This window comes from Papio anubis, chromosome 7 (assembly GCF_008728515.1).
Source record: "Papio anubis isolate 15944 chromosome 7, Panubis1.0, whole genome shotgun sequence".
NCBI classification, from domain to species: domain Eukaryota; kingdom Metazoa; phylum Chordata; class Mammalia; order Primates; family Cercopithecidae; genus Papio; species Papio anubis.
The window spans coordinates 129,522,320-129,549,876 of record NC_044982.1 but is presented as its reverse complement, the minus strand read 5'-3'; the positions used below and the strand labels follow the sequence as shown (position 1 = coordinate 129,549,876).

Below are 27,557 nucleotides of genomic sequence, written 5' to 3'. Positions count from 1 at the left end.
TCTCAACTCCTCCATTCCTTGTCTAAAAGCCACTGGCAATTCCTCCTTCCAAATGTTCTAACTGGTGATCTACATATCTTTCCAGATACTACAGGTTAACCTACTCCTGCCACTCATGTGGGAGGCTTTTGCTTTTACCCTTCTGTAGAGCTTAGCATATTTCACCCAGCCACCTGGAGCTACATGGAAAATGTACTCTAAAAAGCTCAAAAAGTGCAAATCTGCCAATTTTTCACTTGAGTTCCAGAACAAAGATTTCATGGGCACAGTTTGACCCTGCCAGTCTTAGCTTTACCTAAGCATTTTAAATATCCAAATTCAACCTGTCCTTCAAAACCACATGCAATTTTAAAAAGCAAATTGTCTAACTAATGCACAATCCCATGGCAATTCTTTCAATTCCTTTTTCCATCTCTTGTATTTGCCTATTTCTTTCTTCCTTTTTTTTGAGACAGGCTCTCACTCTGTCACCCAGGCTGGAGTACAGAGGCATGATCAGGGCTCACAGCAGATTCAACGTGCCAGGATCAAGCAATCTTCCCACCTCAGCCTCCCAAGTAGCTGGAGCTACAGGCACACACCACAATGCCTCGCTAATTTTTGTTTATTTTTTGTAGAGACAGGGTTTCACAATGTTTTCCAGGCTGGTTTCGAATGCCTGGGCTCAAGCAATCCACCTGCCTAGGCCTTCCAAAGTGCTGGGATTGTAAGTGTGAGCCACCGCACTCAGCATATTTGCCTATTTCTTAGGCATCTACACTTGTGAAAATCACTGGCAACATATACAACAGATTCTGTTTTCTAGGAGAACTACCTTTTGTTAAGCAGTTGTAGGGGGAAGGCGTTTGCCCCATTTTCAACATTATAGCTACTGATGAGTGAAGAAAGGCATCATGACTGCAGATTGCTTTCTACCGCCTTCCAGGGACAAGCCACGTGGCTCTCCGGTGCCCTCTTAAGTGTCTTTTTATCAGCTGTCTCCTCTCTGTCCTCCCCATTCCATCTTTCCAAAGGGCAAGCACAACGGAGTGAGGAGTGACACACATCAGACAAGGTTCCCAACGAAAATCAAAGGCTTGTGACATTTAAATCACAGGGTGCTTTCACCGATTCATTCACTCCTCCTGTTCACTCTATCAGCTGAGTACCCAAGGGCAGCAGTTTTTTGGAGATTTTAAGAATGCTCCACCTTGTAGGCAGCTCTGCACCCTACTTTTGTCCCTCAAGGAAAAGACCTGGGGGTAATTTTAAAGATTGTATACTCAGCGTAACACAAATAAATACAAGCATTTTTCCCATTAAGTTTTTTGGGGTTTTTTGGTGTTGTTTTTTCTGAAACAGGGTCTCTCTCTGCAATCTTAGCTCACTGCACCTCCGGGGCTCCAGCAATCCTCCCACATAAGCCTCCCAAGTAGCTGGGACTACAGGTGTGCAACACCACACCCAGCTATTTTCTGTACTGACAGGTCTTTGCCATGTTGCCCAGGCTGGTCTTGAATTCCTAAGCTCAAGGGATCTGCTTCCCTTGGCCTCTCAAAGTGCTGGGATTACAGGCATTGTACCACTGTGCCCTGCCTCCCATTAAATATTGTTTTTTTGTTGTTGTTGTTTTGTTTTGTTTCGTTTTTTTTTGAGATGGAGTTTTACTCTTGTTGCCCAGGCTGCAGTGCAAGGGCACAATCTCAGCTCACTACAACCTACACCTCCCGAATTCAAGCAATTCTCCTGCCTCAGACTCTCGAGTAGCTGGGATTACAGGCGCCCACCACCACACCCAGCTAATTTTTGTATTTTTAGTAAAGATGGGGTTTCGCTATGTTGACCAGGCTGGTCTTGAACTCCTGACCTCAGGTGATCCACCTACCTTGGTCTCCCAAAGTGCTGGGATTACTGGTGTGGGCCACTGCACCTGGTCCTCCCATTAAGTTTTAAAATAGTATCGTATACTCAGTATTGGAAGTCAAGAAACAATGAGGGGAAGCAGGAATAGGGAGAGGAGAGGCTGGGATACCAAGCTGAACAAGAAAGGATTCTACCTGAAAAGTAACTGATCAGAAGGAAAGATAAAATGCACATGAACAATCATAAGATCTTTATAGATAAAGTGCTCATGAGTTTTTGAAGAAGGAGATAACTTTTTTTTTTTTTTTTTTTTTTTTTGGAGAAGAGTCTCACTCTGTCGCCCAGGCTGGAGAGCAGTGGTGCAATCTTGGCTCACTGCAACCTCCCCCTCCTGGGTTCAAGCAATTCTCTTGTCTCAGCCTCCCAAGTAGCTGGGATTACAGACACCTACCACCATGCACGGCTGTTTTTTTGTTTGTTTGTTTGGTTGGTTGGTTTTTTTTGTATTTTTAGCAGAGACAGGGTTTCACCATGTTGGCCAGGCTGGTCTCAAACTCCTGACCTCAGGTGATCCGCCTACCTTGGCCTCCCAAAGTGCTGGGATTACAGGCGTGAGCCACCATACCTGGCCAAGGAGGTAATTTTCAATGTTAAGGCTCAAGAAGGCAAAGTTAAGCCTGGTCTAAAAGAAGAATTAGACTGATGGGATGGAGACGGGAGGGAACTGATTCCAGCCAGACACAAGCTAAAGATGGAGAACATCTAAGCCTGAAAGGGAAACACCAAGTGGATGAATTTGGTCAGCTGATATAGGTGAGTGCAGCCACACTGCAGAGGTGGAATCGTAGGACTTGGCAAGTGGTGGAATGTCACAATTCACTACATCTTAACTACAGCATATAAAATTCACTTCTGTCAACTTACACTTAAATACAACTGCTGCAAAAAACTAAAGACTCTAGACTCATAGCCCCAAACAAAGAGGACAGTGTCTCCTTGGCTCTGTAGAGCAGACATTGCTTGCCACATTGGCCTCCATGTTTGCTTGGAGAGTTGCTAAGCAGGGCTGGACCAAGGAGGATCAAGAGAGCCTTAGGGAGGAGGAGGAAAAGGAGAAAGAGGAAGAGGAGGATGAGGAGGAGGAGAGAGCTCCTTTTCGTTTGGTGGCCTTAGTTATGTTTCCTCACTTCTCAGCAGGTGCAAACTATGTCTCCTGCCTTCTCCAGCTCTCCTCATCCTTTCCAAGTCCAGATGAATGCTTCAAGGAGAGGATGGGCAAGAGGCCTTGTGGGGAAATAAAAGGACACTAGTTGGAGCATGTGTTTGGGGTGTGGGGGTGTGTGAGAGAAAGAGCTAGAAGGAAAAGGCCATCCCAGTTTTTCTACACCCCAAGCCCTAGCTCTAGATCATAGAAACAAAGCACAGAAATCTGCCCCAGAGTCCAGATATTAAAGCCCAGCAATATCTTATGTGCCCTCAACTATTAAGTACTGATTTTATCATTATTATCAATGTATCCTCACCAGGAAAATAATGGGTTTTCCTTTTTTTTTTTTTTTTTTTTGAGACAGAGTTTTACTCTTGTTGCCCAGGCTGGAGTGCAATGGCACGATCTGGGCTCACCGCAACCTCCGCATCCCAGGTTCAAGCGATTCTCCTGCCTCAGCCTCCCGAGCAGCTGCGATTACAGGCATGCGCCACCACATCCGGCTAATTTTTTATTTTTAGTAGAGACGGGGTTTCTTCATATTGGTCAGGCTGGTCTCAAACTCCCAACCTCAGGTGATTCGCCCACCTCAGCCTCCCAAAGTGCTGGGATTATAGGAGTGAGCCACCGTGCCCGGTCAATAATGGAGTTTCAATTAATTATATAAAGTAAAAACTTTATGTACCTGACTTATATTTATTTAGAGTCTGTATTGAATGCATTTTTCTTTGTGATCACAGAAGTATTTACCACTTTGAACCTCTCTTCTAATACTCTATTATGTTTGACTTTCAAACATTTCCAGTAAAAGCAGGTTTACGACCATAATTCCTGAACTGTGGGTCAAGAGACTTGTCTTCTAGGGACAACTCTGCTATTAACTTGCCAAGTAACTGAGAGACTGAGGTCAGGCCACTACAATTCTCTGGAACTTATAGGGTCACTTCGGGAGACTATGAACCACATTGGGGATTTATGAATCTTTTTCCCAGGAAAAAAATCACATAAGAATGAACATGGACACAAACAATTTCATAGACTACCCTGGAAGTGGTGTCCAGGATACTTCTCATCTTGACATTCCATATTTAAAGGTAGTTGGTCACTGAAAGAAACAAGGCTGGGTACAGTAGCTCTCACCTATAATCCCAGCACTTTGGGCCACCAAGGCAGGAGGATCGCTGGAGACCAGGAGTTCTGGACCAGCCTGAGCAACATGGTGAGACCCTGTCTCTACAAAATATATACATATATTTTAATTAGCTAGGCGTGGCAGTTCATAACTGTAGTCCCAGATACTTAAGAGGCTGAGATAGAGGCTCTCTTGAGCCCAGGAGGTTGAGGCTACAGTGAGACCAGATCACATACTGCACTTCAGCCTGGGTGACAGAGCTCACACCTGTAATCCCAGCACTTTGGGAGGCTGAGATGGGAGGATCACTTGAGGCCAGGAGTTTGAGACCAGCCTGGGCAACACAGCAAGACCCCATCTCTAAAAAGAGGAAGAGAGGAAGGCAGTGAGGGAGCAAGGGATATTATTTTCTACAGCTATTACCATGATACATATGAGTAGTGCCTAGGTAGAGCTGGGACTGTAGGATGGGGAACCAATGCTGTCCTGCACGCTAAGATGTGAATGCCAAGATATCACTGCCAGATCCTTCTGTGGATGACGCTGGGCCAAGCTCGAAGAAGTCCCCTCAGTGGCTGGAGATGCCTACATCATTCTATAAAACAAAGCCACTCCTATTAAAAGTTAAAGGGAAGCTATTTGCTTTGGTTCTCTGAGCATAGCTCTTCTTTCAGTCCAATGAGCAGTTAGTGTCCAGCTTTGCTCTATGTGAAAGCCAATATAATGTGGAGATATTTATGGATGAAATGTTATGCTATCTAGCATTTGCTTCAAAAGAAACCGGGGGAAGATAAGAACAGTGAAAGCAAGATTGGTCATGAGTTGTCAATTGTTGAAGTTGAGGAATTTGTTTTCTCTCCACTTACGTTTTTTCAAATTTTTGATTGAGAGACAGAGACAGAAAGTAGTCAAAGTGAAAAATCAGTAGGTTAAGGCATTTTTCACGTCCTGTGCAAGTCCTAGGCATGAAGCTAAACTAATCCTACTCGATTCACATCTTGAGGAGCCCACAGATAGCACGATCTGTGGCTCACAGAATATGGAATCGACACAGGGTTATTTTGAGAACCATCTTACCATCCAAAAGACATGACTTTCAACCAAGGGGAAAAAAAAAAGAATTTTTGTCTGTGTGAGGAAAGTCTTTCTCCACATGGACAGCTCAGAGGTGGGTGAAAACGCAGAACTGGGCAGCAAGAAGTACTGTCCCCACCTTAGAAGGCTTGCGTTCCCCTTTCTGTCCAGCAGGCCATTGAGCCCAGCATGGTTTGGCATGATGGACTGCCCTCTAACTTTGGGCTTAATGTAAAATGTTTCTTATTTTGTAAGCACTCTTATTTTGTAAAGCACTCTTTAGCAGATAGAAAAATTGTTAGCTTCTGCTTTTGCCCTTTTTTCCCCAACAAAAGATAGCAGTTTTAGAATCAGACTGAGTCTCCATCAACACAAAATGGACTTCAGCTCCAATTCCTCATGCCTTGGGAAAACAGCAGCAGACAGAGCAGGAGCCATGCTGGCTTCTGTCAAACACAAGGGTTTGGGGGATCAGCCAGGGAAAACTGGAGCTACCACTGAATCTATTCCTGCTTCCATATATTCAGGCAATGTAGGAAAGTTGACAAAAAAAGTTGAGGGTGGGGAACTGAATCTGAGCCCTTGGGCAGTCCTCTTCCACAAGGACTCTGGGCTTGACAGTGTGACTTGCTTCGGCCAGTGGGGAAAATAGCAAGCATGATGCAAGCAAAGGTTGGAAAATGCGTGTGCCCTGGAGCTTGTACCCTTGCTTTTCTTGGGAACCCTGTGGTGTGACCACTACTACGTAAACAAGCCAGAGCTAGCCTGTTGTGACAAGAGATACGTGGCCAAGCCATCCAATGGTTCCAGCTGAGACTGGACCAACTACCAGACATGTGAGTGAGGCCACCCTAGATCATCCATTCCCAGCCAAGCCACTAGCTGACCACAGTGACTGAAGGAACCAGCTGAGACCAGAACTGCCATGCCAGTGCACAAAATCATGAGAAAGAATAAATGTTTATTATTTAAGTTACTGAGTTTGGGTGATCTGTCACACCGAAAGCCAACACAAGGAAAGGTGACTAAGCAGAGCTAAGATGTATTGAACATTGGGAGACATATCCCCTAATGACTCTTTATACAATAGTCAGTGGGACTCACTATTGATGTGACTGTATGTCAACTGTCACTGAAATAACCTGATATAGATCCAAAATTTACCACACTCCCTAATACTCATTTCAAGACAACGTTTGTTGTAATTCTTGGAATGCCACTGTATGGGCTTCAGGGGTTTATAAACCTCCTGAAGTTAAATGAAGAATTATATTTATATGCATTTTTTTGTCTCAGCTGAACTGAGAAAAGATGTTAAAACTATAGAGAATAACAAAGAAATATATATGTACAACTGCCTAGAATTAATAATATCTCATATTTTCTTTGGATTTTTTCATATATAAAGCAAATAAAACATTACTGACTCGGTCATCTCCCTTTCCTCTTTCTCCCTTCAGTATTTTGAACTTGGTAGGGATCTTTCTAGTCTGTGGATTTTTTTTCTTTTTCTTTTTTTTTTTTTTTTGAGATGGAGTCTTGCTGGGTCGCCCACACTGGAGTACAGTGGAATGAACTCAGCTTACTGCAAACTCCTTCTCCCTGGTTCAAGCGATTCTCCTGACTCAGCCTCCCGAGTAGCTGGGATTACAGGCATCCACCACCACGCCAGGCTAATTTTTGTATTTTTAGTAGAAACGGGGTTTCGCTATGTTGGCCAGGCTGGTCTAGAACTCCTGACCTCAGGTGATCCACCCACCTTGGCCTCTGAAAGTGCTAGGATTGCAAGCATGAGCCACCATGCCCGGCCTATATTTTTTTAATAATATACGCACAAATACATATATATACACACACACAAATAAATGTATAGACCCCCAAATAACATATGTAGTCTTATTTTGTGTTTTTGACATTTTTAAATGGTTTCAGATATGCATCTTTCTACAACTTGCTTCTTTACCAAACACTACCCTTGTGACACCTATCCATATTGATACTATATTATCAAATAAGCCACATGAATTTCTCTTCTAATGAACATTTAGATTGTTCCTGTTTTGTTTGTTCTCGTGATCTGTGGAATGTTTATTTGTTATTATGAACACTGTCAGGGAACAGGTCAGTAGCTTCCAACATATTTTCAGAGGACTTCAGGACATTCTCCCATCCAAATGTTAGGAATCTCTGATAATATGATGGGGGGAAAGGGCAATGTCATCATTTTGCATTGATGCATATTTCTGCATTACAGCATTCCCAAGTCTTGAAGGAAGCGATCTTTACTTACATTCTTATAATAGCTTATTAGATGCTTTTGAATTTAAATCTAAAATTTTCTATAAGGTCTGCATCTTCCTAAGACACTAAAAACGGCCCTATTTTTTTTTCATTGAAAATCTCTTAGAATCAGATAATACTGTCCAAAACAATCTGTTACCATGTAATATTATCCTAAATTGCTGTCAACATCAAATGGTGGTCACACCAAATAAATTCCTAAGACACTAACAATGTGATATTCTAATTTTGTTGTTGTTGCGTATATAAGAATTAAACAGCTAAATCTCTGTTATCTCATTTTCCTATTTTGTTATTTTTAATCCTAGTTAAGATTAGAGAGCCTTCTAGTATGACTTTCTTTTACTTTTTTTTTTTTTTTTTTTTTTTGAGACAGAGTCTCGCTCTATCACCCAGGCTGGAGTACAGTGGCACAATCTCAGCTCACTGCAAACTCAGCCTCCCGGGTTTACACCATTCTCCTGCCTTAGCCTCCTGAGTAGCTGGGACTACAGGTGCCCGCCACCACGCCCAGCTAATTTTTTGTATTTTTAGTACAGACAGGGTTTCACATGTTAGCCAGGATGGTCTCGATCTCCTGACCTCACGATCCACCTGCCTCAGCCTGCCAAAGTGCTGAGATTACAGGTGTGAGCCACCACGCCCAGCCGACTTTCTCTTACTTTTATGCTTGTTCTCGCTATGACATCTTCTAGTCTCTATGGCAAAGTCCCAAAGTAAGGAAATTAAAATGCAGAACACTACTACTCATAACAGACAATGTTTTTAAGTCTAAATTATCCCACCCTGGTATTACTGAATAAAATCAACCAAAATTGATGATTTTCTATCAGCCTTACCTTCCTTCAGGAGTATGTGAAATAATGAAAAATTATACAAATACTTGGACTTGGTATTGTCAAATTTATAAATAATTTATTGAATTGCTTTTGAAAGAGCATGGACTTAGCAGATCTGGTTGGTTACACACAAATTGTGTGGCCCTGAATAATTCCCCTCCCATCACTAGACTTTGATTTTCTTACCTGCAAAATGGCAATGAAAACCAACACTGGTGCTAGAATGAAATGAAATCATGTATATGGAAGCCTTTTGTTATTTCCCCACTATACGGGGAGCTTCTCATAAGCAGAGGCAGAGCCTAATTAATCTTTTTGGAGACAGAATCTTGCTCTGTCACCCAGACTGGAGTGCAGTGGCATGATCTTGGTTCACTGCAACCTCCACCTCCCATTTCAAGTGATTCTCCTGCCTCAGTCTCCTGAGTAGCTGGGATTACAGGTGCCCACCACCCCGCCCGGCTAATTTTTTTGTATTTTTAGTAGAGACAGGGGTTTCAACACGTTGGCCAGGCTGGTCTCGAACTCCTGACCTCAAGTGATCTGCCCTCCTCGGCCTCGCAAAGTGCTGGGATAACAGGCCTGAGCCACTGTGCCCAGGCCTAATTCACCAAGCCTGTATGCTAACCTCCTTTGCCATGGCAATGTCTTCTCTCCACTTTGGGATTCAAAGCTCTCCGTCTCCAGCCACTCCCGTTCTCTGGTAGGACCAGCCATATTTGCCAAGGAAGACCCAGACATCTGAGTACCCACTAGTATCACACATTTGAGTGTCAATGCCAGAATCCAGGGGGAGCACCAATGGTAGGCACCTTTGGGCTAGAACCTGGGAATGTGGAGCATCCCAAACTCACCCAAAGAGGGGGCTTCATATCTCAGGAGCCAAAGAAGATTAAGCAGCCCATTACTGACCACAGCAGTTCTAGTGGGTGGAAGGAGGAACTCTCCCCATGCACACTTCTGGAGGAAGTCTCCATGCAGTTATGACACACAGTAGGTGATCAGGCTACATGGGATTATAATACTGCCACCAAAATATAATACACTTATCAAGAAAAAGGATTTCTAAAACAAGTAGAAAAATACAGAGCACAAATTGTATATTTGCCCCATAATTACAACCACATAAAAGCAACGTGTTTGAGGCCCGATGTGGTGGCTCACACCTGTAATCCCAGCACCTTGGGAGGTTGAGGTGGGTGGATCACTTGAGGCCAGGAGTTCAAGACCAGCCTGGCCAACACGGTGAAACCCTGTCTCTACTAAAAATAAAAAAGTTGGCCGGGTGTGGTAGCGCGCACCTGTAATCCCAGCTACTCAGAAAGTTGAGGCAGGAGAATTGCTTGAACCTGGGAGGCAGAGGGAGGTTGCAGTGAGCCGAGATTGTGCCACTGCACTCCAGCCTGGGCGACAGAGTGAGACTCCATCTCCAGAAAAACAAACAAACAAACAAACAAAAATGCAGTGCATTTGAATAGACTGGAAGGAAACCCAAAGACAAAAATAATTACTGTGTTAGAGTGTGGTAGTACTATGGGTGGATTCTTCTAAATCTCTTTTTTTTTTTTTTTTTTTTTTGAGACAAAGTCTCATTCTTGTTGCCCAGGCTGAAGTGCAATGGCGTGATCCAGCTCACTGCAACCTCCGCCTCCCAGGTTCAAGCGATTCTCCTGCCTCAGCCTCCCAAGTAGCTGGGATTACAGGAGCCTGCCACCACACCCGGCTAATTTTTGTATTTTTAGCAGAGACGGGGTTTCACCATGTTGGCCAGGCTGGTCTCGGACTCCTGACCTCAGGTGATCCCCCCAACCTCGGCCTCCGAAAGTGTTGGGATTACAGGCGTTAGCCACGGCGCCCAGCTGAATTCTTCTAAATTTCTTATAATGAAGTTAGTACAGTAACCTTCCACCTACAAGCAGACTTTCTTGAAAAGTCTGAGAAAGAAAAGTCTGAGAAAGTCTGGTCACGTCCAGACCCTTAAAGAATGATTTCCACCACTGTTTGGTAAGAAAAACTTTATTCGACTGGGATCTAATAAGGTTAGATCTGCACTGGATCAGATCTACCTTGGATTCTGGCACCAGCTCAGCTAAAACATAGCTACAAGACTTTGGAAGTCATTTAACCTCTCTAGATCTCTCTGTGAAGTTAACGAACGGACTTAGGATAGAATTCTTAAGCTCTCTTCTGGGCTTTCTACAAGGTAGCCTATGTTTTACTTTCTGTAATGTAGCGTATGACCTTAAAGTGCTATAAATGACTTTGTAACAAACATTATCAGAGCTAAAAAGACCCAAGAGAGTGTGCCCCCTTCAGAGCAGTTATTATACTTATTCCAGGAAAGAGGGACCTGCTGGATACTGCATCTCTTTAGTGGGGCTAATTGTTCTGCCTTTGAGGCACAATGTAACTTCTGGAAACAGCTGAGAGGTATATGGTGTAAAGTCTGGTGAGTAATAGGAATGATCACACCGGGCACTAAGGAGTTAAAAAATAAAAAATAAGGCCTTCCCTCCTTCCCTCTTCTTCCCTTCTTTCTCGCTCTTTTTCTTTTGTGAGACAGAGTTTCACTCTTGTTGCCCAAGCTGGAGTGCAATAGCATGATCTAGGCTCACTGCAACCTCCGCCTCCCAGGTTCAAGTGATTCTCCTGCCTCCGCCTCCCAAGTAGCTGGGATTACAGGTGTCAGCCACCACACCTGGCTATTTTTGTATTTTTAGTAGAGACAGGGTTTCACCAGGTTGGCCAGGCTGGTCTCAAACTCCTGACCTCAGGTGATCTGCCCACCTCGGCCTCCCAAAGTGCTAGGATTATAGGCGTGAACCACAGGGCCCAGCGCTGTCTCTTTTTTTTTCCTCTCTCTTTTTCTCTCTCTCACTCTCACCCAGGCTGCAGTGCCGCAGTCACAGCTCACTGCATACTTGAACTCCTGAGCTCAAGGAATCCTCCCACCTCAGCCTCCCAAGCAGCTGGGACTACAGGGCATGCCACCACGCCTGGCTAATTTTTAAATTTTTTTTTGGTAAATGCCTGAACCACCACACCCGGCAAAAAATAGGTTTTATTACATAGCTCATAAATGACCATTCAAAAGTGCTTTGAACAACGACAATGACGTCATTCTCATGGTGGTAACTCAGAAGGGAGGGCCAACTTCATTCACATGTACGGTTTAAGTTCTATGGGTTGTCAAAGTCCATGTCACTATGTTAGGGCTGGCTTTTATAGTTGTACTTCTCTCAAGTGTGGCTGTCCCAAAGATATATGAAAAAAATACTTTGCTAGGATGCCCCAAAATCCTTTTGTCTCTGCCAACATAAATTCTGAAATTGAAATTCAAAACACAATTTGTTTAGCACTATCACAGAATGTGATTATAAGGCTGAGATGTTTATTTTAATATCTTCGGCATTTAACCTTTAACCTCTTATTTACTCTGTAAATATCATCTCAGCATGCTGAGAAAAAGAAAAAAAAATCTTTAACTCACCATTAAGAAACATTTTAATCACAGATTGGTAAAAACACAAGTTGCTGCATTTTTGCAGGAAAAAAAAAAAGATGACTCAAACTTGGAAAATCATGACTGTACATAATTCCTATATATCCTACCATGAAGTTTATAATACCTTGCACTTACACAGATTTAAAATATTTCTGCTTTTTGAAGCAGATAAAGAGCTTTCTCAAATTCCTAACAAATAATAAGGCCCCATACTTGTCTCATGAGGAAACACAAGGCACTATATGTTGTCTTTCACTGAGTCTCACCGGAGCTCTTCACATGCCCACAGTAGGCACAGAAGCAAAATGTTGTATTCCAAGTTATCAGAATGCTCACCACTGCTCATTATCTAACCCTCAGGATAACTCCTGAGACAGACCTCCAATTCATGAGATTCAACTGAGAAAGGAGTGACAAACAAGAAGTCCATCATGTGACATTGGAGGCCATGGCATTTTCAGTGGAGGAAGGAGTTGAAGGGTTGAAGAGAAAAGTTCAATTTGCAGCCTCACCACTCGTGGAACCATCCTACACAGGTGCTGAAATAGCTCCAAATAGTAGCAGCTGGATGCAGACTTTCCCTGTTATAATAGCTTAGAGATTGTATGGGCTGAAAATACCAGGCAGCTCCCTCTCTTTAGGGAGACCCAGTAGGAAGGTGCGGATGTATCAATAAATATTGAATGCCACTACTGGGTATGTGGTGAACGTGTAGTCATTCTTCCTGGTGAGTGAATGAGAAGAAGCACTGTGGTTCACAGAAGGACACCACGTTAAGACTTACACTAAAGTGGCTGCAAACAGCTAAACTGCAGGTGTGTTTGGCCCCTCTGAGATGATCAAGTCACATATGAAAATTGGCAGAGGCCGGGCGTGGTGGCTCACGTCTATAATCCTAGCACTTTGGGAGGCTGAGGCGGGCAGATCACCTGAGGTCAGGAGTTTGAGACCAGCCTGGCCAACATAGTGGAACCCTCTCAAAAAAAAAAAAAAAAAAAAAAAAAAGTTTGCAACCACTGACAAGGCTGTAGTCCTCAGCAAAAGTGTGGTGTGAGGTGACTTTCAACTTTAGTGAATGTCTGCTTCTTATACTTCTCCATCCCTCTCCATCCACTGCTCCACTCGTTTTCTCTCCAAGGAGATGCCTGGCCTCTCAAATATTTCCCAACTAGGGCAGCCCACTCACACTTGTCCCTAGATAATGTCCCGGACTCTAGGTATTTCCCTAACCCTTTGCCTCCATCAGAACTTTTTTTGTGCTTGAAAAAGTTGTGTTGTTTTGACTAGGAGACTGCTAGCTATCTGATAAACTCATCAGTGGAAATCAAGTAGGTTACCTTCCCAGGAAACATTTGAAATGTATTCCAAACTTTCTAAATACATGCCATGCCGTCACCTAAAGGAACTCACCTACCTTATCATCAGCTATCCATCAGATTTCTAGGTGGTAAATCTATTCCTGGGTATTCTTGTGTGTCTTATCTATAATTTACTCACAAGTATATGCAAGTAAGGAAAAGGGAACAGATCTTGAACATGTTCTGAGGTGATGGTCAATTCAGATTTGCTCAAATATTTCTGTATATGTAATGCACAGAAACCTTGCATTAAAATGAATCACAATTTCTGGATCCAAAGTACACAGCAGATCTAGAGCCATGGGTTTGAGTCTATCAGAGAGTCCAAACTGGTCATGGGCACAAAAGCTGAATTTCCTTTGCAGATGATGATAAGCCCAGATTCTCCGAAGGAAGCCTTAGATGTGTATTACAATTAAAGTCAACAGAGATTTTTTTGTACTCTGCTAAACAACCTACACTAAATTATAAAGATGTGCAGGGTTTTTTTTTTAACTTCTTCCAGTCTCCTAAGGAAAAAGACACAAATAACTATTGCCTGGTAGTGTTCTTAGTTTTCTCAAGATAGAAAAGTGTCCCAAAGTGAGTTTTCAGGAGGAAGATAGAAGGTGAACTACAAGCTGTACACTGTTTTCATGAGTCAGAAAATGAAAATGGCTATTTTCCTTATGAGTCACAACTGAATGAGTCTTAGTAGGGCCTCGGGTACAGATGGAGAGCCCTCCTACTATGCTACCAGACTTCCTAAAAGACACATACACTCAGACACACACACACTTACACCGAAGAAGTCCACAGTACAGGTGCTCTCCCTACAGCCCAGCCAAGGGCCTTCTTTTTCTTCTTCTTCCTAATAATTTTTAACTGAAACAGGGTCTCACTATGTTACCCCAGGATGGTCTTGAACTCCTGGGCTCAAGTGATCCTCCTGCCTCAGCCCCTCCCAAAGTGCTGGGATTACAGGCGTGAGCCACTGTGCCTGGCTGCCAAGGGCCTTCTGATGACTGTTAGCCTCCACGCTAATCTTCAGCCACACCCAAAGAAGGGAATGTCCTTTCCCTTCCTGTTCTAAGCAGCTGAAGGGATACAACGCGGCCAGGCCTGGGCACATGTAGAACACAAAATGAAGTATCATTTGGCTTGCCGGAATCTTACATAAACATTAAATATTGTAACTTGGGTTTCTGATAATATTTAAGATGATGCTCTATTCTAAGGCAACTTCACATACATAATGAACAATTTTTCAAGTCAGGAAAGAAATGATTAACTTCGGCCACATCACTCTGGATCCAGTAGATCTACCAATGGCACATCTCCTGTTTCAGGACAGCCAGCTGTTTCAACTTTTCCCTCAGCGAATTGTGACCTCAGCAATCGTATCTGATGCACAGATAGTCGCCTGGCGGCGCACAACATGCCCATCTGTGCTGATGGCAGGGAGCCCATCAATAGGTAAGTCACACCTTGTCCCCGGATAGAACCATCTCCTTCCTAGAGCATGCCTTCTTCGCATGCATTTAACCAAACCTCTACTTCATCTGCAAGGGGGCTGAATTAAGCATGGTGTCCCAGGTTTCGGAAAAGGCAACCGAAACTATATTTCAGTCCCTTCAGCATGAAAAATGAGTTTAACCGAGGGGAAGTTAATTTCCTCAAGGTACCACTCAAGTACTTAAATTCAGTAAGATTCTTTAAGTTCTTGACATAAACACATTGATTTTTTAAAGAAATATTGACCCACGGAAAATGATTACAGCAATTCTCAAGTACCAGGACTATTACATTGCTTTAATTCAAGGGACCAGGTGCCCAGTGAGGTAGCTTCACCCAAACACAGGCCCAATGGGAATGGTTCTCTGCTGGGGTGAGGGGAGGGGTCCAAAGTAACGTGGAGTAGACTGACTTCTTAAACCTTAAAACTGGAAGAGGAAATTTAGAGATAAAGTGTTCTCTTAGATGGGGCAAAAGTGACTTAATTTTGGACTATGTAAAAAGAAAAGGCTTTGGTCGAGGATGCCTTGAAAGGTTTCTCGTTGAAGTTTGTTTGTAATCATTCTTTTGAATAAACAGCACGGGGCAAGGGGGCATCTGAGCTTTGAGTGCAGGTTTCGATGGGCCTCGGCTGCACCTTCCTCAGGCTGCTCATCGGATTATCGATTGTTTAATTAGTGTTGTGCTGGTTATCATTTTGACTTGGTTCTCTTCCACAGCCATTAGAAAACAGCAGCAAACCAGAAGAGGACGACATCATCCACCTAAGCAGGACTACTTGAAAAGAAGCAAGTGTGGAAACTATGAAGACTTGTAATAGTTTTTTTTTTTTTTTTTTTTTGGTTTTTTTTTTTCTCTCTCTCTCTCTCTCTCTCTGATGAACTGCCTATCTCTTCAAAATAGAGTCCTTGCTTTTGTGCCCCGGAAAGAAAAGTACGCCACGCCAAAGCCCAAGGGAGGTGGCTAAGGTTATACAGGGAGGGAGGGGAGTGCAGCTGGACTGGGGAGGTGGAATAGCAGAAAAGTCACAAGTCAAAGAGGTGCCCCCTTCCATACATTCCCAAAGTGCCAAAGGGAAAAGAGCAACAAACTTGAAACTCGCGAGAGCGTCATTCCGTGCGAAACGTTCCCTGGATCCCCGAAAAGCCCCGGTCCCCTCGCGCTTGGGAAGGGGTGGGGTCCTCTTCGGGAGGTGTTTACTCGGCGTCCCGGGCGCCGAGACCTTCGGGGTCGGCGCCCGGCACAGGTCCGGGACGGCGTAGCTGCCGTCAGCGCCCGGATCGCCCCGGCTCTCCACAGCCAGCCCGCTGGCCGCCAGGTGCTCGCCCTACCTGGCGCCCCCGCCTGCCTTTGTGCGGCCCGCACCGCCCCTCGCCAGGGCAGGCCGGGGACCGCCCCCGCCCGCGTGCCGCTGCCAGGCGGGACAGCTGCGGGCGCTGCCGGGCGGCGGAGCGGCGGCGGGGAGGAGAAGGAGTCGGCGAGAGGGTGCCCGGGGCGGGGCGGGCACGGCCGCGGGGAGGGCAGGGGGTGCCGCCAGCGGCTGCGGCGCGAGTCTGCGAGCACCTCCCCTGCCGGCTGCATCCCCCACGTCCCAGCAAAAGGAGGGGACCCCCTAGCGCGCCGTGCCCCTCGCCGCGGATGCGCCCACACCCTGGCTTCCGACAGCTGGCAGCCATAGCAACCCGGCCACAGAAAGTTTCGCGACGCAGAAGGCGACTTGGAATAAAGTTTTCCTTGGCCCCTCTCTCACTCTCCCCCGGCCCGGGTTTACGGAAAGCGGCAGGAAATCAGAGCTCGCGACGTGCCGGCTCCCGCGTCCACCTTCTCCACTCCTGGCCCGGGCAGCGCGCCCAAGGTGGGTGCACCGCGCCGGGGTTTCCTGCCCAGTCCCCCGGCCCGGCGTCCTTGGACGCGGCGCGGCCAACTCACCATGGTGACTCGCGCCGCGGTCGCGCCTCCGCCGAGTCCCGCTGCCGGGGAGCTGGGGCTGGAACGCAGTCTCCTGGGCGAACTTCAAAAGTTGGTTCCCCTCGCCAAAAACAGGCTCCCGACACCCAAGCACTCACAGGAGCCAATGGGAACCCAGGGGGGACTCCATCCAGGCGGGATCGGCGGCGCTAGGTGAGGGCGAGACGGCTGCGACTTAGCAGGCGCGGCGCATGCTGCGGAGGGCAGGAGCCCACTCGGAGCCGCGCTCGCCGCCGGCCCAGGTGAGTCCGATGCACTCGGAGCGTCCGCCTCGCTAGCCTGCCTCGTTCCTCTTTCTTCGGCCACTTAATCCGTACTCCTCTGGCTGAGTCTCGGCTCGGGCCGGGCAATCTGTCCATAAATGGAGAACTCAGCTCAGGCCTGACCAATCAGGGTTTGTTTTCGCAGCGTCACTCCTCAGGGAAACCGTAGTAGCCAACAAGCTTGGAGCTGCTGGAGTTTCCAAAGACCTCTGGATCCTGTAGTCCTCCTCCCGCGCCAGTCTCCGAAGAAATCTGCGGACCCAGCTCGCTCCTGGTAGCAAGGATCCGAACTGTAAGGAAGAAAACCCTCGTGAAAGAGGAGCAGACCTTTCACTTCGCTGCGTTTTAAGACGAAAGTTAGGGTGGGTTTCGCTTCCAAGTTGAAGTGGCATGCATGATTTTCCCAGAACTTTTTTTAAGAAGGAAATATTTTATCAGCATAAAACATCAGAGTCGTGGCAGCAGCCCAAAGGAAATCCTTTTTCTTTCCTGCGTCTAGATTGTGAGCAAAGTCAAAAATATCATTTCCCCACCCCTCCTTTTACCTGAATTTCCTTGGAAAACAAAGGAAGCCTTCCGGCTGCTTTTTCTTTCTTTTCTTTTTTCTGTTTTTCTTTCTCTTTCCTTTCTTCTTTTTTTCTTTTTTTTTTTTTCACATTTTGATGACAGAAAAGTTGTTGCACGTGCAGTGGGCAGAGGGAAGGAGAGAGGAGAGATAGGTGGGAAGAAACCCCATCCAACCTCAGCCAACACATCTGCTGAAAACAATCAGAACTGTAAAAATGCATTATTACAGAGCGTCGAATTTCCCAGAAGATTGGCGGGGGGTTGGTGGGGGGGAAGCAGAATCTCAAAATCAGGGTAGGGAGTTTGATTTTATTGTTCTGGAGGCTGCGGAAGTAAATTTGGTGGGTCTTAACAGGCTCCCTTCCTGGGATCTGTAGAAGATAAAACTGATAAACTTTAGGGCATAGAGAAAAAACTATGAAGCATAATGATATTATGATACTTTCTGAAATTCGGTTGAGGCTAATCCCAGCACTTTGGGAGGCTGAGGTTGGTGGATCACCTGAGGTCAGGAGTTTGAGACCAGCCTGGCCAACATGGTGAAACCCCTTCTCTACTAAAAATACAAAAAATAGCCTGGCATGGTTGTGCATGCCTGTAATCTCAGCTACTCGGTAGGCTGAGACACGAGAATTGCTTGAACAGGGGAGGCGGAGGTCGCAGTGAGCAGAAATCGTACCACTCCACTCCAGCCTGGGCGACAGAGCAAGACTCTGTCTCAAAAAAAAAAAAAAAAAAGAAAAAAAAATTTGGTTGTAGCTCTTCACTTGACTATCTGAGCATAGAGTTAGAAAGGGTGTTAAACATTATCTTGTCTAAAAGGGTAAACAAAATGTTACAACATGGACAAATCTCGAAAATACCGTGTTAAGTGAAAGAAGCCAGGAGCAAAAGACCACATATTATATAATTCCATTTATATGAAAGTTCAGGATAGGGAAATCTATAGAGATACAAAGTATATTAGTTGTTTGCTAGGGGCTGTGGGAGAGGGGAAATGGAAGTACTTGCTAATAGGTATGCATTTTCCTATCGAAGTGATGAAAATATTCTGGAATTAGATAGTGGTGATGATTGTACAAGTTTGTGAATATACTAAAAACCACTGTGTTGTGCTTTTTAAATGGGTGAATCTCATGGTGTGTTCATTATATATCTTTTAAAAGTTGAAAAAAAATCATATTGTCCAAATTCTTGTAGTAATCATTCATATAGTTTGGCAACAATATAATCGAATGTGTATTATAAGACAGCACGGCTAAACACTGGAGTTACAACTGGTCCCTGCCCTCACTGAGCTTACAATTTAGAATGGGGAAAACAAATGATGAATTTTTTAAAAGAATAAATAACTACAGGAAAGAAGCAAGCATAATGAAACACAACAGTAGTTTTGTGCAAGGAACTGCCATATTTGGAGCTGCAGTTTAGGGTAGGAAATTCATCTGGTATGGTTATGTAGTATGAATTGGAAAGAAAACACATGGCATCTGTACTAGGCATTGCCTAGGTACACACAGACATGATAAATTCTCAGATAAGTCTGACTCCATATCTCATAGGGGAATATCACCTTCAAAATATTATTGGGCCAGCCAAGCTCAGTGGCTCATGCCTACAGTGCTAGTGCTTTAGGAAGCCAAGATGGTAGGATCGCTTGAAACCAGGCATTCAAGACCAACCTGGGCATCAGAGCAAGACTCTATTAAAAAATTATAATAATAAAATTTAGCTGGGCATTATAGTACATGCCTGTAGTCCCAGCTACTTGGGAGGCTGAGGTGGGAAGATCATGTGAGGCCAGGAATTCGAGGCTGTAGTGAGCTATGATCATGCCACTGCGCTCCAGCCTGGGCAACAGAGTGAAGCCCTGTCTCAAAACAACAAAACCTATCATGAATTTTAGGAATGTATGAACAGAGGTTATCAAAATGGAAATGTCAGCTTACCAGTAACACAAGAAACACTACCTAAACCACCATCCCATCCATGGTCAACCCTGATTAGTAGTCAGATTGACATAGGCTTTGAGATATACCAAGGCGTAGTTTCTTTCCCAAATATAGCCCAGGAATACAATGAAACACTGAAAAACTCTTAATAATCCACTGACAGTCAACTGACAATTGAACAGTCTTGGATTTATCAAAAACTACCTTGAGACTATTCGTCCATTATATCATCATTTCTGATTATTTTTTTAAAAATGTTTTAGTGTTTACTTTTATTGCCCTAATAATCTATAATCTCTTTCAAGTTTCAAGAGGCACACCTAACTGTAGTAGGCAGGACTTTGATGAAGATGTATGCTTGTGTTTATTTTTTATAATATATATGAGATTTTATATGCATATATGATTTATAGATATGATTATATATTTTATAATATATATGAGAATGAGACTGTTATAAAGTCATATATATATATAAAAGTAGTGCTTTATGTATTATGAGATTTGGTGACGCATAGACTTGAAGTCTGGTGTTTCTACTTAGCTGTGAGATCTTAGTTTCTCTGAACTTCAGTTCTCTTATTGATAAAACAGATTGATGTGAGCATAAAAGGAAATGTGTGTAAAGATGGTCAGTAAATGTGGATTCCTTTTTTCCCTTCATCCATCTCAGGTGTTCTAGGTCAGAGATTCAGAGCTCGAAACCTGGATGAGAATGGATAGACCATGGCCCCTGAATTGCATGCCAAGGGTAGGGACTGTTTGTGTGTGCTCTTTTCTTTAAGGAGTGTTAAGAGCTTTCATCAGATTCTCAAAGATGCCTTAACAGACAAAATATTAGAAGCCACAGCTCTTGATCATATTAGTTATGCTTCTCTTGGCTTTTGTTTCTGTTGTTGTGTTTTTCTTGAGGCATATAGATTAGAACTAAGCGTGATGCCTTAAGGCCAGAGGCTCAGCTTGGATTCTCAAAACAGAACCCACTAATTCCCAGTTTGAGTGTAGAATATCGTGTGTGGTCATGTGATACAGCCTATGATTTCATGAAGAATCACTTCAAACCTGTTCCCGCTCCATCCTCAATTTAGGGAAGGTGGTACATTGTCAGTTTGGGCTAGAACGGCCTCTTACATACTTACAGCCTGATATCCCTGGGAGACTCTTGGTTTATGCCTTTAGTCCAATGAATGTATTAATTGTACCCGTCTTTCATTCCCAGAAAGGCCTAATTTGAATAATAACTTATATGGTCACCCTAGATTTCTGGCCAAATTACATTTTTAAAAATCCTCACTTTTTAAAATGAACATTTTCCCAATTCTGATTTCCATCTGTTTTTCAGAGGATTCAGTACTATATTGCCAGATATTTATTCTTTCTTTCTTTTCTTTTTTTTTTTTTTTGAGATGGAGTCTTGCTCTGTCATCCAGACTGGAGTGCAGTGGCGCGATCTTGGCTCACTGCAACCTCTGCCTGCCAGGTTCAAGCAATTCTCTGCCTCAGCCTCCCAAGTAGCTGGAATCACAGGCACCCGCCACCACGCCGGCTAATTTTTGTATTTTTAGTAGAGCTGGGGTGTCACCATCTTGGCCAGGCTGGTCTTGAACTCCTGACCTCATGATCCACCTGACTCAGCCTCCCAAAGTGCTGGGATTACAGGTGTGAGCCACTGCGCCTGGCCTTGATTTGTTTGTTGAGACGGAATCTTGCTCTGTCACCTAGATTGGAGTGCAATGGTGAGATCTCAGCTCACTGCAACCTCTGCCTCCCAGGTTCAAGTGATTCGCCTGCCTCAGCCTCCAGAGTAGCGGGGAATACAGGCGCCCACCACCATGCCTGGCTAATTTTTGTATTTTTAGTAGAGACGGGGTTTCACCATGTTGGCCAAGCTGGTCTCAAAGTCCTGACCTCAAATGTTCTGCCTGCCTCAGTCCCTCAAAGTGCTGGGATTATAGACTTGAGCCCGGCTAGATATTTATTTTTATTCAAGACCATAGTAACAGTGAAGTGGAAGCAAGTTTTAAAACTGTAAAACTCGTTCTAGACACATGATGGAGCTAGTCAGATGAGACTTTGTACATCCCTTGGCATGATTAATTGCATTTTTCTGGAGCTGAATGAAAAGGAACCAATAAAAAAACAAAACGAATACAAAGTAAAATTTTCTGTATAAATCTATCTGTGAAATAAATCATTGTTTATGCCTCTTGGAAAGCAGCAAGAAAATAATATCGAGCAATAAAACTAGTTTCCCTGTCAATACCATAAAAAATCATTCAGAATGCACTCACAACACTAAAGTTAATTAATTTGGCTGGGTGTGGTGACTCACGCCTGTAATCCCAGCACTTTGGAAGGCAGGTGGATCACCCAAGGTCAGGAATTCAAGACCAACCTGACCAATATGGTGAAACCTTGTCTCTACTAAAAATATAAAAGTTAGCCGGGTGTGGTGGCCTGTGCCTGTAGTCCCAGCTACTGGGGAGGCTAAGACAGGAGAATTGAACCTGGGAGGCGGAGCTTGCAGTGAACCAGATCCTGCCACTTCACTCCAGCCTGTGTGGCAGAGCAAGACTCCGTCTCCAAAAAAAAAAAGAAAATTTGTTAATGGGAAAATTAGGAACCTTTAACAAGACACTAATGAAAGAGAGACTTGTATCATTATCAGTGTGAAATGTCCTCTACAATCACTGTTTTTATCATAACACATATCATGTATTAGGTTCACTAGATATTAGCTACTAAGTGCTTAATGTACAATATCTTATTTAATCTTCCATACGACCTTGTTAGCTCCATTTGCAGTTAAGAAACTAAGTTGAATCGAGACCATCCTGGCTAACACGGTGAAACCCCGTCTCTACTAAAAAATACAAAAAGCTAGCCGGGCGAGGTGGTGGGCTCGTGTAGTCCCAGCTACTCGGGAGGCTGAGGCAGGAGAATGTCGTGAACCCGGGAGGCGGAGCTTGCAGTGAGCTGAGATCCGGCCACTGCACTCCAGCCCGGGCGACAGAGCGAGACTCCGTCTCAAAAAAAAAAAAAAAAAAGAAAAAGAAAAAGAAATTAAGTTGGGAAGACTTAAAGTAATTTGCCCAAGCTATTACTCTGCTATCCTGCATCAAATACATACATTTGCCTGGCTCTGAAGCCTACACTATTACCCTTTAAGCAGTGATTGTGTAATAGAAATGTCCATCAGAAGAAATTGTCCCTAATGCAGGCCCAAAATGAATAGGAGCACACTTATTAAAACCCCGTGAGCCTTTCCAAACCAGAGCTCTCAGAAAAAGTGTTGCTTTTTAATGGAATATAAAAATTTCATTTGCATAGTGAGTTTAACTCTAAACACTTTTTCCCTCTAGTATGTTGGTATTGGTTTATAAAAAGGATGTAGAAGAGAATTTCACCAGTTGTATAATGTAATATGATGCTAGTTCTGATTAAGATAAAATTAAGGCCGGGCGCGGTGGCTTAAACCTGTAATCCCAGCACTTTGGGAGGTCGAGGCAGGTGGATCACCTGAGGTCAGGAATTCAAGACCAGCCTGGCCAGCATGGTGAAACCCCATCTCTACTAAAAATACAAAAACGTAACTGGTCATGGTGGCAGGCACCTGTAATCCCAGCTACTCAGGAGGCTGAGGCAGGAGACTCACTTGAACCCAGGAGGCAGAGGTTGCAGTGAACAAGGATAGTGCCATTGCACTCCAGCCTGGATGACAGAGGTAAAAAGATAAAATTATTTTGCTGTAACAATTATTTTACTGAAGTAAAGGAATAGAAATGATTTAAACATATGCTTAAATTAGCAGCTTATTAAAAGCATGTTTATGTAGATTATTATATTTTCTCTGATTTAAATCAATATTTTATTTTCTCTCTTCCAGTTTCAATTTGATTTTTACATTCAGAAGATAAACCTTGATCTTCCTCCAAATCTAAAAAATTTGGAGTTGAAATAATGAGTTATGGTGGGCCATGATCTAGCAAAGAATGAGGAAGTCCATGGAAATGAGCTTTGCAGATAACTAAATCTCCTGTCCATACCCTGATGTTCTTTCTTTTCCCCATTCACTGTCAATGTTTAGTTTCCTGTTGGATTCTGTGTATTCTTATAAGTCATCTGAGCTCTTTGCTTCAACAAGGCAAGGCATGGATCAATAAATATGTGCATTTCAAAAAGTAAAAAATAACAAATCTCTGCATGAACCTTGCCTTTTGTCCTTTTTTCTTTTTCTTTCTTTTTTTTCTTTTCTTTTTTTTCTTTCTTTCTTTTTGTTTTTTTTGACAGCATCACACTCTTATCTCCCAGGCTGGAGTGCAGTGACGCAAACATGGATCACTGCGCCAGGCTCAAGTGATCCTCCCGCCTCAGCCTCCCAAGTAGCTGGGACCATAGGCACACACTACCTATAGCTCAGCTAATTTTTTTATTTTTTGTGGAGACAGAGTCTCACCATGTTGCCCAGGCTGGTCTTGAACTCCTGGGCTAAAGCAGTCCTCCAGCCTCGACCTCCCAAAGTGCTGGGATTGCAGGCATAAACCACTACACCCAGCCAAATCTGGTCGTTTTTAGACATGAAAACTTTTTTTTTAACTTTAAGAAAAGTTTTTTCTGAATGAAACCACACATTTCATTGACTTCTGAAAATACACTGAATGTCAAGCAGCTTTTGCTTTAAGACTCAAGGTTATTACCATAAATATTGATTATTGCACAGGATTGCACGAACCGAGGTCCTTGGGGACTATCAAATGAAATGACTGTTTGCCACTGTCATGGTCTTGGACTGCTGTACTTATATGGTTCTCCTGTCTTTTTTTTTTTTTTTAAGTTTATATCCTCCACTGGCAGAGACTTATTTATTTATTTACTTATTTATTTATTTATTTATTTATTTATTTATTTTGAGATGACATCTTGCTCTATTGCCCAGGCTGGAGTATGATGGCGTGATGACAGCTCACTGCTGCCTTAAACTCCCGGCCTCAAGCTGTCCTCCTGCCTCAGCCTCCCAAATTGCTGGAATTACAGGTGAACGACCACACCTGGCCAAGAGAGACTTTTTTCTCCCGTTATCTGTTGCTCCAATTTAGTTTCTTTTATGTAACAAGCATCAGAAGAGCACATGGGTTACTTTAAGGAAAAAAAAATATTTCTATATAAATTTTTATATATATTATATATTATATAAATCTATATTATATATTATATAAATCTATATTTTAAATCTATATGTTATATTATATAAACATATATTTATATATAGATTTATATTTATATTATATATTTATGTATAAATTTATATATTATATAAATATATATGTATATATATTTTTTGAGATGGAGTCACTCGGTTACTCAAGCTGGAGTGCAGTGGCATGATGTCAGTTCACTACAACCTCTGCCTCCCAGGTTCAAGCGATTCTCCTGCCTCAGCCTCCTGAGTACCTGGGATTACAGGTGTGAGCCACCATGCCTGGCTAACTTTTTTTTTTTTTTTTTTGAGTTACAGTCTTGCTCTGTCTCCCAGGCTGGAGTGCAGTGACGCGATCTCAGCTCACCGCAAGCTCTGCCTCCCGGGTTCATGCCATCCTCCTGCCTCAGCCTCACAAGTAGCTGGGACTACAGGTGCCCACCACCACACCTGGCTAATTTTTTGTATTTTTAGTAGAGACGGGGTTTCACCGTGTTAGCCAGGATGGTCTTGATATCCTGACCTTGTGATCTGCCCGCCTTGGCCTCCCAAAGTGCTGGGATTACAGGCGTGAGCCACTGCACCTGGCCACGCCTGGCTAATTTTTGTATTTTTGGTAAAGACAGGGTTTCATCATCTTGACCAGGCTGGTCTTGAACTCCTGACCTCCAGTGATCCGCCGTGGCCTCCCAAAGTGCTGGGATTACAGGCATGAGCTACCACGCCCGGCCTTTGCTTTATTTTTTTGTTTTTGTTTTTGTTTGAGACAGAGTCTCACTCTGTCACCCAGACTAGAGTGTGCTGGCACGACCTTGGCTCATTGCAACCTCTGCCTCCCAGGTTCAAGTGATTCTCATGCCCCAGCCTCCCAGGTAGCTGGGACTATAGGTGTGCACCACCACACCTGGCTAATTTTGGAATTTTTAGTAGAGACAGGGTTTTGCCATGTTGGCCATGCTGGTCTCGGACTCCTGACCTCAAGTGATCCACCTGCCTCAGCCTCCCAAAGTGCTGGGATTACAGGCATGAGCCACTTCGCCAGGCCAGAAAGAAATTTTTTTAAGGTATACATGCCCAGCAGCCCAGGAAAAACAGAAGACAAAAGAAGGCAGGGCTGTGCATCTCTGCATGGTTGAATGTTCTTTTCTTCTCTGTCTCTTGAAGCTTCTCCCACTTAACTCACAGTTGTTCCTCTTCCCCTAATTTCAGCTTGCAAAGTGCCTGTAGCCTGTCATGATCCTGATGTGGGCCCCAGAACAACCTTTCTGCAGCGTTGCCCACAGCTCACTAGAAACTTCCCTCTAGGCCTTTTGATTCAAGTTCCATAGGGAGAAAGGGAGGGAGAGAAAAACAGAGAGAGAATCTGACTCACCCAGCTCAACCTTTTAAACCACTCCACCCGGGTCATAGGTCACTGACAAGGAAGGCTCTACTGGGACCAGGTGCCTGTCCAGTCGCATTCCAAGTGAATGCTGTGAGAGGAGTGGTGTCCTAAAGCCTACTGCCCCATTAAGAAGAGATGGCAAATGGGGACAGAGTCTCTGGGGAGGGAAGACAGGGTAGACACTCCAAATTTAGGGCATGGAACAGTTCGCTGACTGTGCCTGTCTGCTGCCTTGATTTCTACACTTATGAGTCCAGGAGGGTAATTCCATTCACCTCTTCAACAGAAAAAAAATGTATGGCCTTTGTAACGATCATCATTTCCCCTTTATCGTCATTACGCCTGTAAATGTGTTTACATACTGGAGATGTGACATCACTTTTCCTTTATTATCATGTACTTATAAATGTGTTTTTGATTACATGCCTTTAAATATTTGTGTAAACACCTAGATGTGTGTGTTGTGTGTGTGTATTTAAGATGACTTTTTTTTCTTTTTCTTTTTTTTTTCTTGACACAGGGTCTCACTCTGTCTCTCAGGCTGGAATCCAATGGTGTGAACACATATCTCAAGCAATCTTCCTGTCTCTGCCTCCCAAGTAGCCAGAACTATAGGCCGCGCCAACATGGCTGGCTAATTTTTTTTTTTCTTTTTTTGTAGGACTGGGCCTTGCTATATTGCCCAGGCTGGTCTCAAGCTCCTGGGCTCAAGCAATCCTCCCTCCTCAGCCTCCCAAAGCTGGAATTACAGGTATGAGCTACCATGCTCAGCCAGATGACATGTTTTTCAATGTATTGTTACAAACACTTGGGGAGATTGAATAGAGTGAATCTTGGTGTTCAGCATTATGGCCGCATGGTTTCCAGCTGACTACTGTTTTCACTCAGCACCACAATAAACCTTTATTGAGCACTGTCGTAGCTTCTGGAGAAGTAGAAGACAAGCTCCCTCTCCTCATAGGATTCACATCTTTACATGTACATCCAAAACATACAAAAATGCAAGAGAGTTCTACCTTCACATAGAACACGTTCCCAAAACACACACCAATGTCAGATATATAAAGTTCAAAAGCAAACCTACGTACTTTAAGCACAGATTTCTATTTTCAGAGATCTGAAATGTAGTATAAAATTCCTGATTGTGTGTTGTCCCTTAGACATAGTCTTAAGCTATAATTGCAGCATGCATAGATGTTTTTAAAATGTGAGCGTCTCCATCCTAGCAAAGTTGACCAGCTAAAGTCCAATAGGCAGCTTTAAGATTTGGGTCAGGCTATTTACCTCTGTAAATCATACTTTTTTTTTTTTTTAATCTGTAAAGACAGAGATAATAATAGTACCTTCATCATTTATTTCTCACCTAGTGTTGTAAGAATATGAATTAAATCATATCAAGTAATAGCAATGGTGAGTGATGCATAGCATCGTCTCGGTATGAGTTGTCATTATTGAGGCTGAAGATTCACTACCT

General features: G+C 43.7%; 2 protein-coding genes across 2 annotated transcripts in view; both read right to left on the bottom strand.

Moving 5' to 3' along the window:
- LOC116275815 (unconventional myosin-Ie-like) overlaps positions 1-17,466 on the bottom strand; it is a 94,553-nt gene extending 77,087 nt beyond the window's left edge. The window contains exon 1 of the mRNA XM_031668600.1: positions 16,682-17,466. Coding sequence (XP_031524460.1) covers positions 16,682-16,684 — 3 coding nt within the window. The 5' untranslated portion in view covers positions 16,685-17,466. The remainder of the gene's footprint in view (positions 1-16,681) is intronic.
- On the bottom strand, positions 15,292-17,048 carry LOC103885854 (translation initiation factor IF-2-like). Its single transcript, XM_009210292.3, has one exon. It carries the CDS (start codon positions 16,331-16,333, stop codon positions 15,785-15,787), a length of 549 nt encoding a protein of 182 aa, XP_009208556.1. The 5' UTR covers positions 16,334-17,048; the 3' UTR covers positions 15,292-15,784.
- Positions 17,467-27,557: the final 10,091 nt, after the last annotated feature.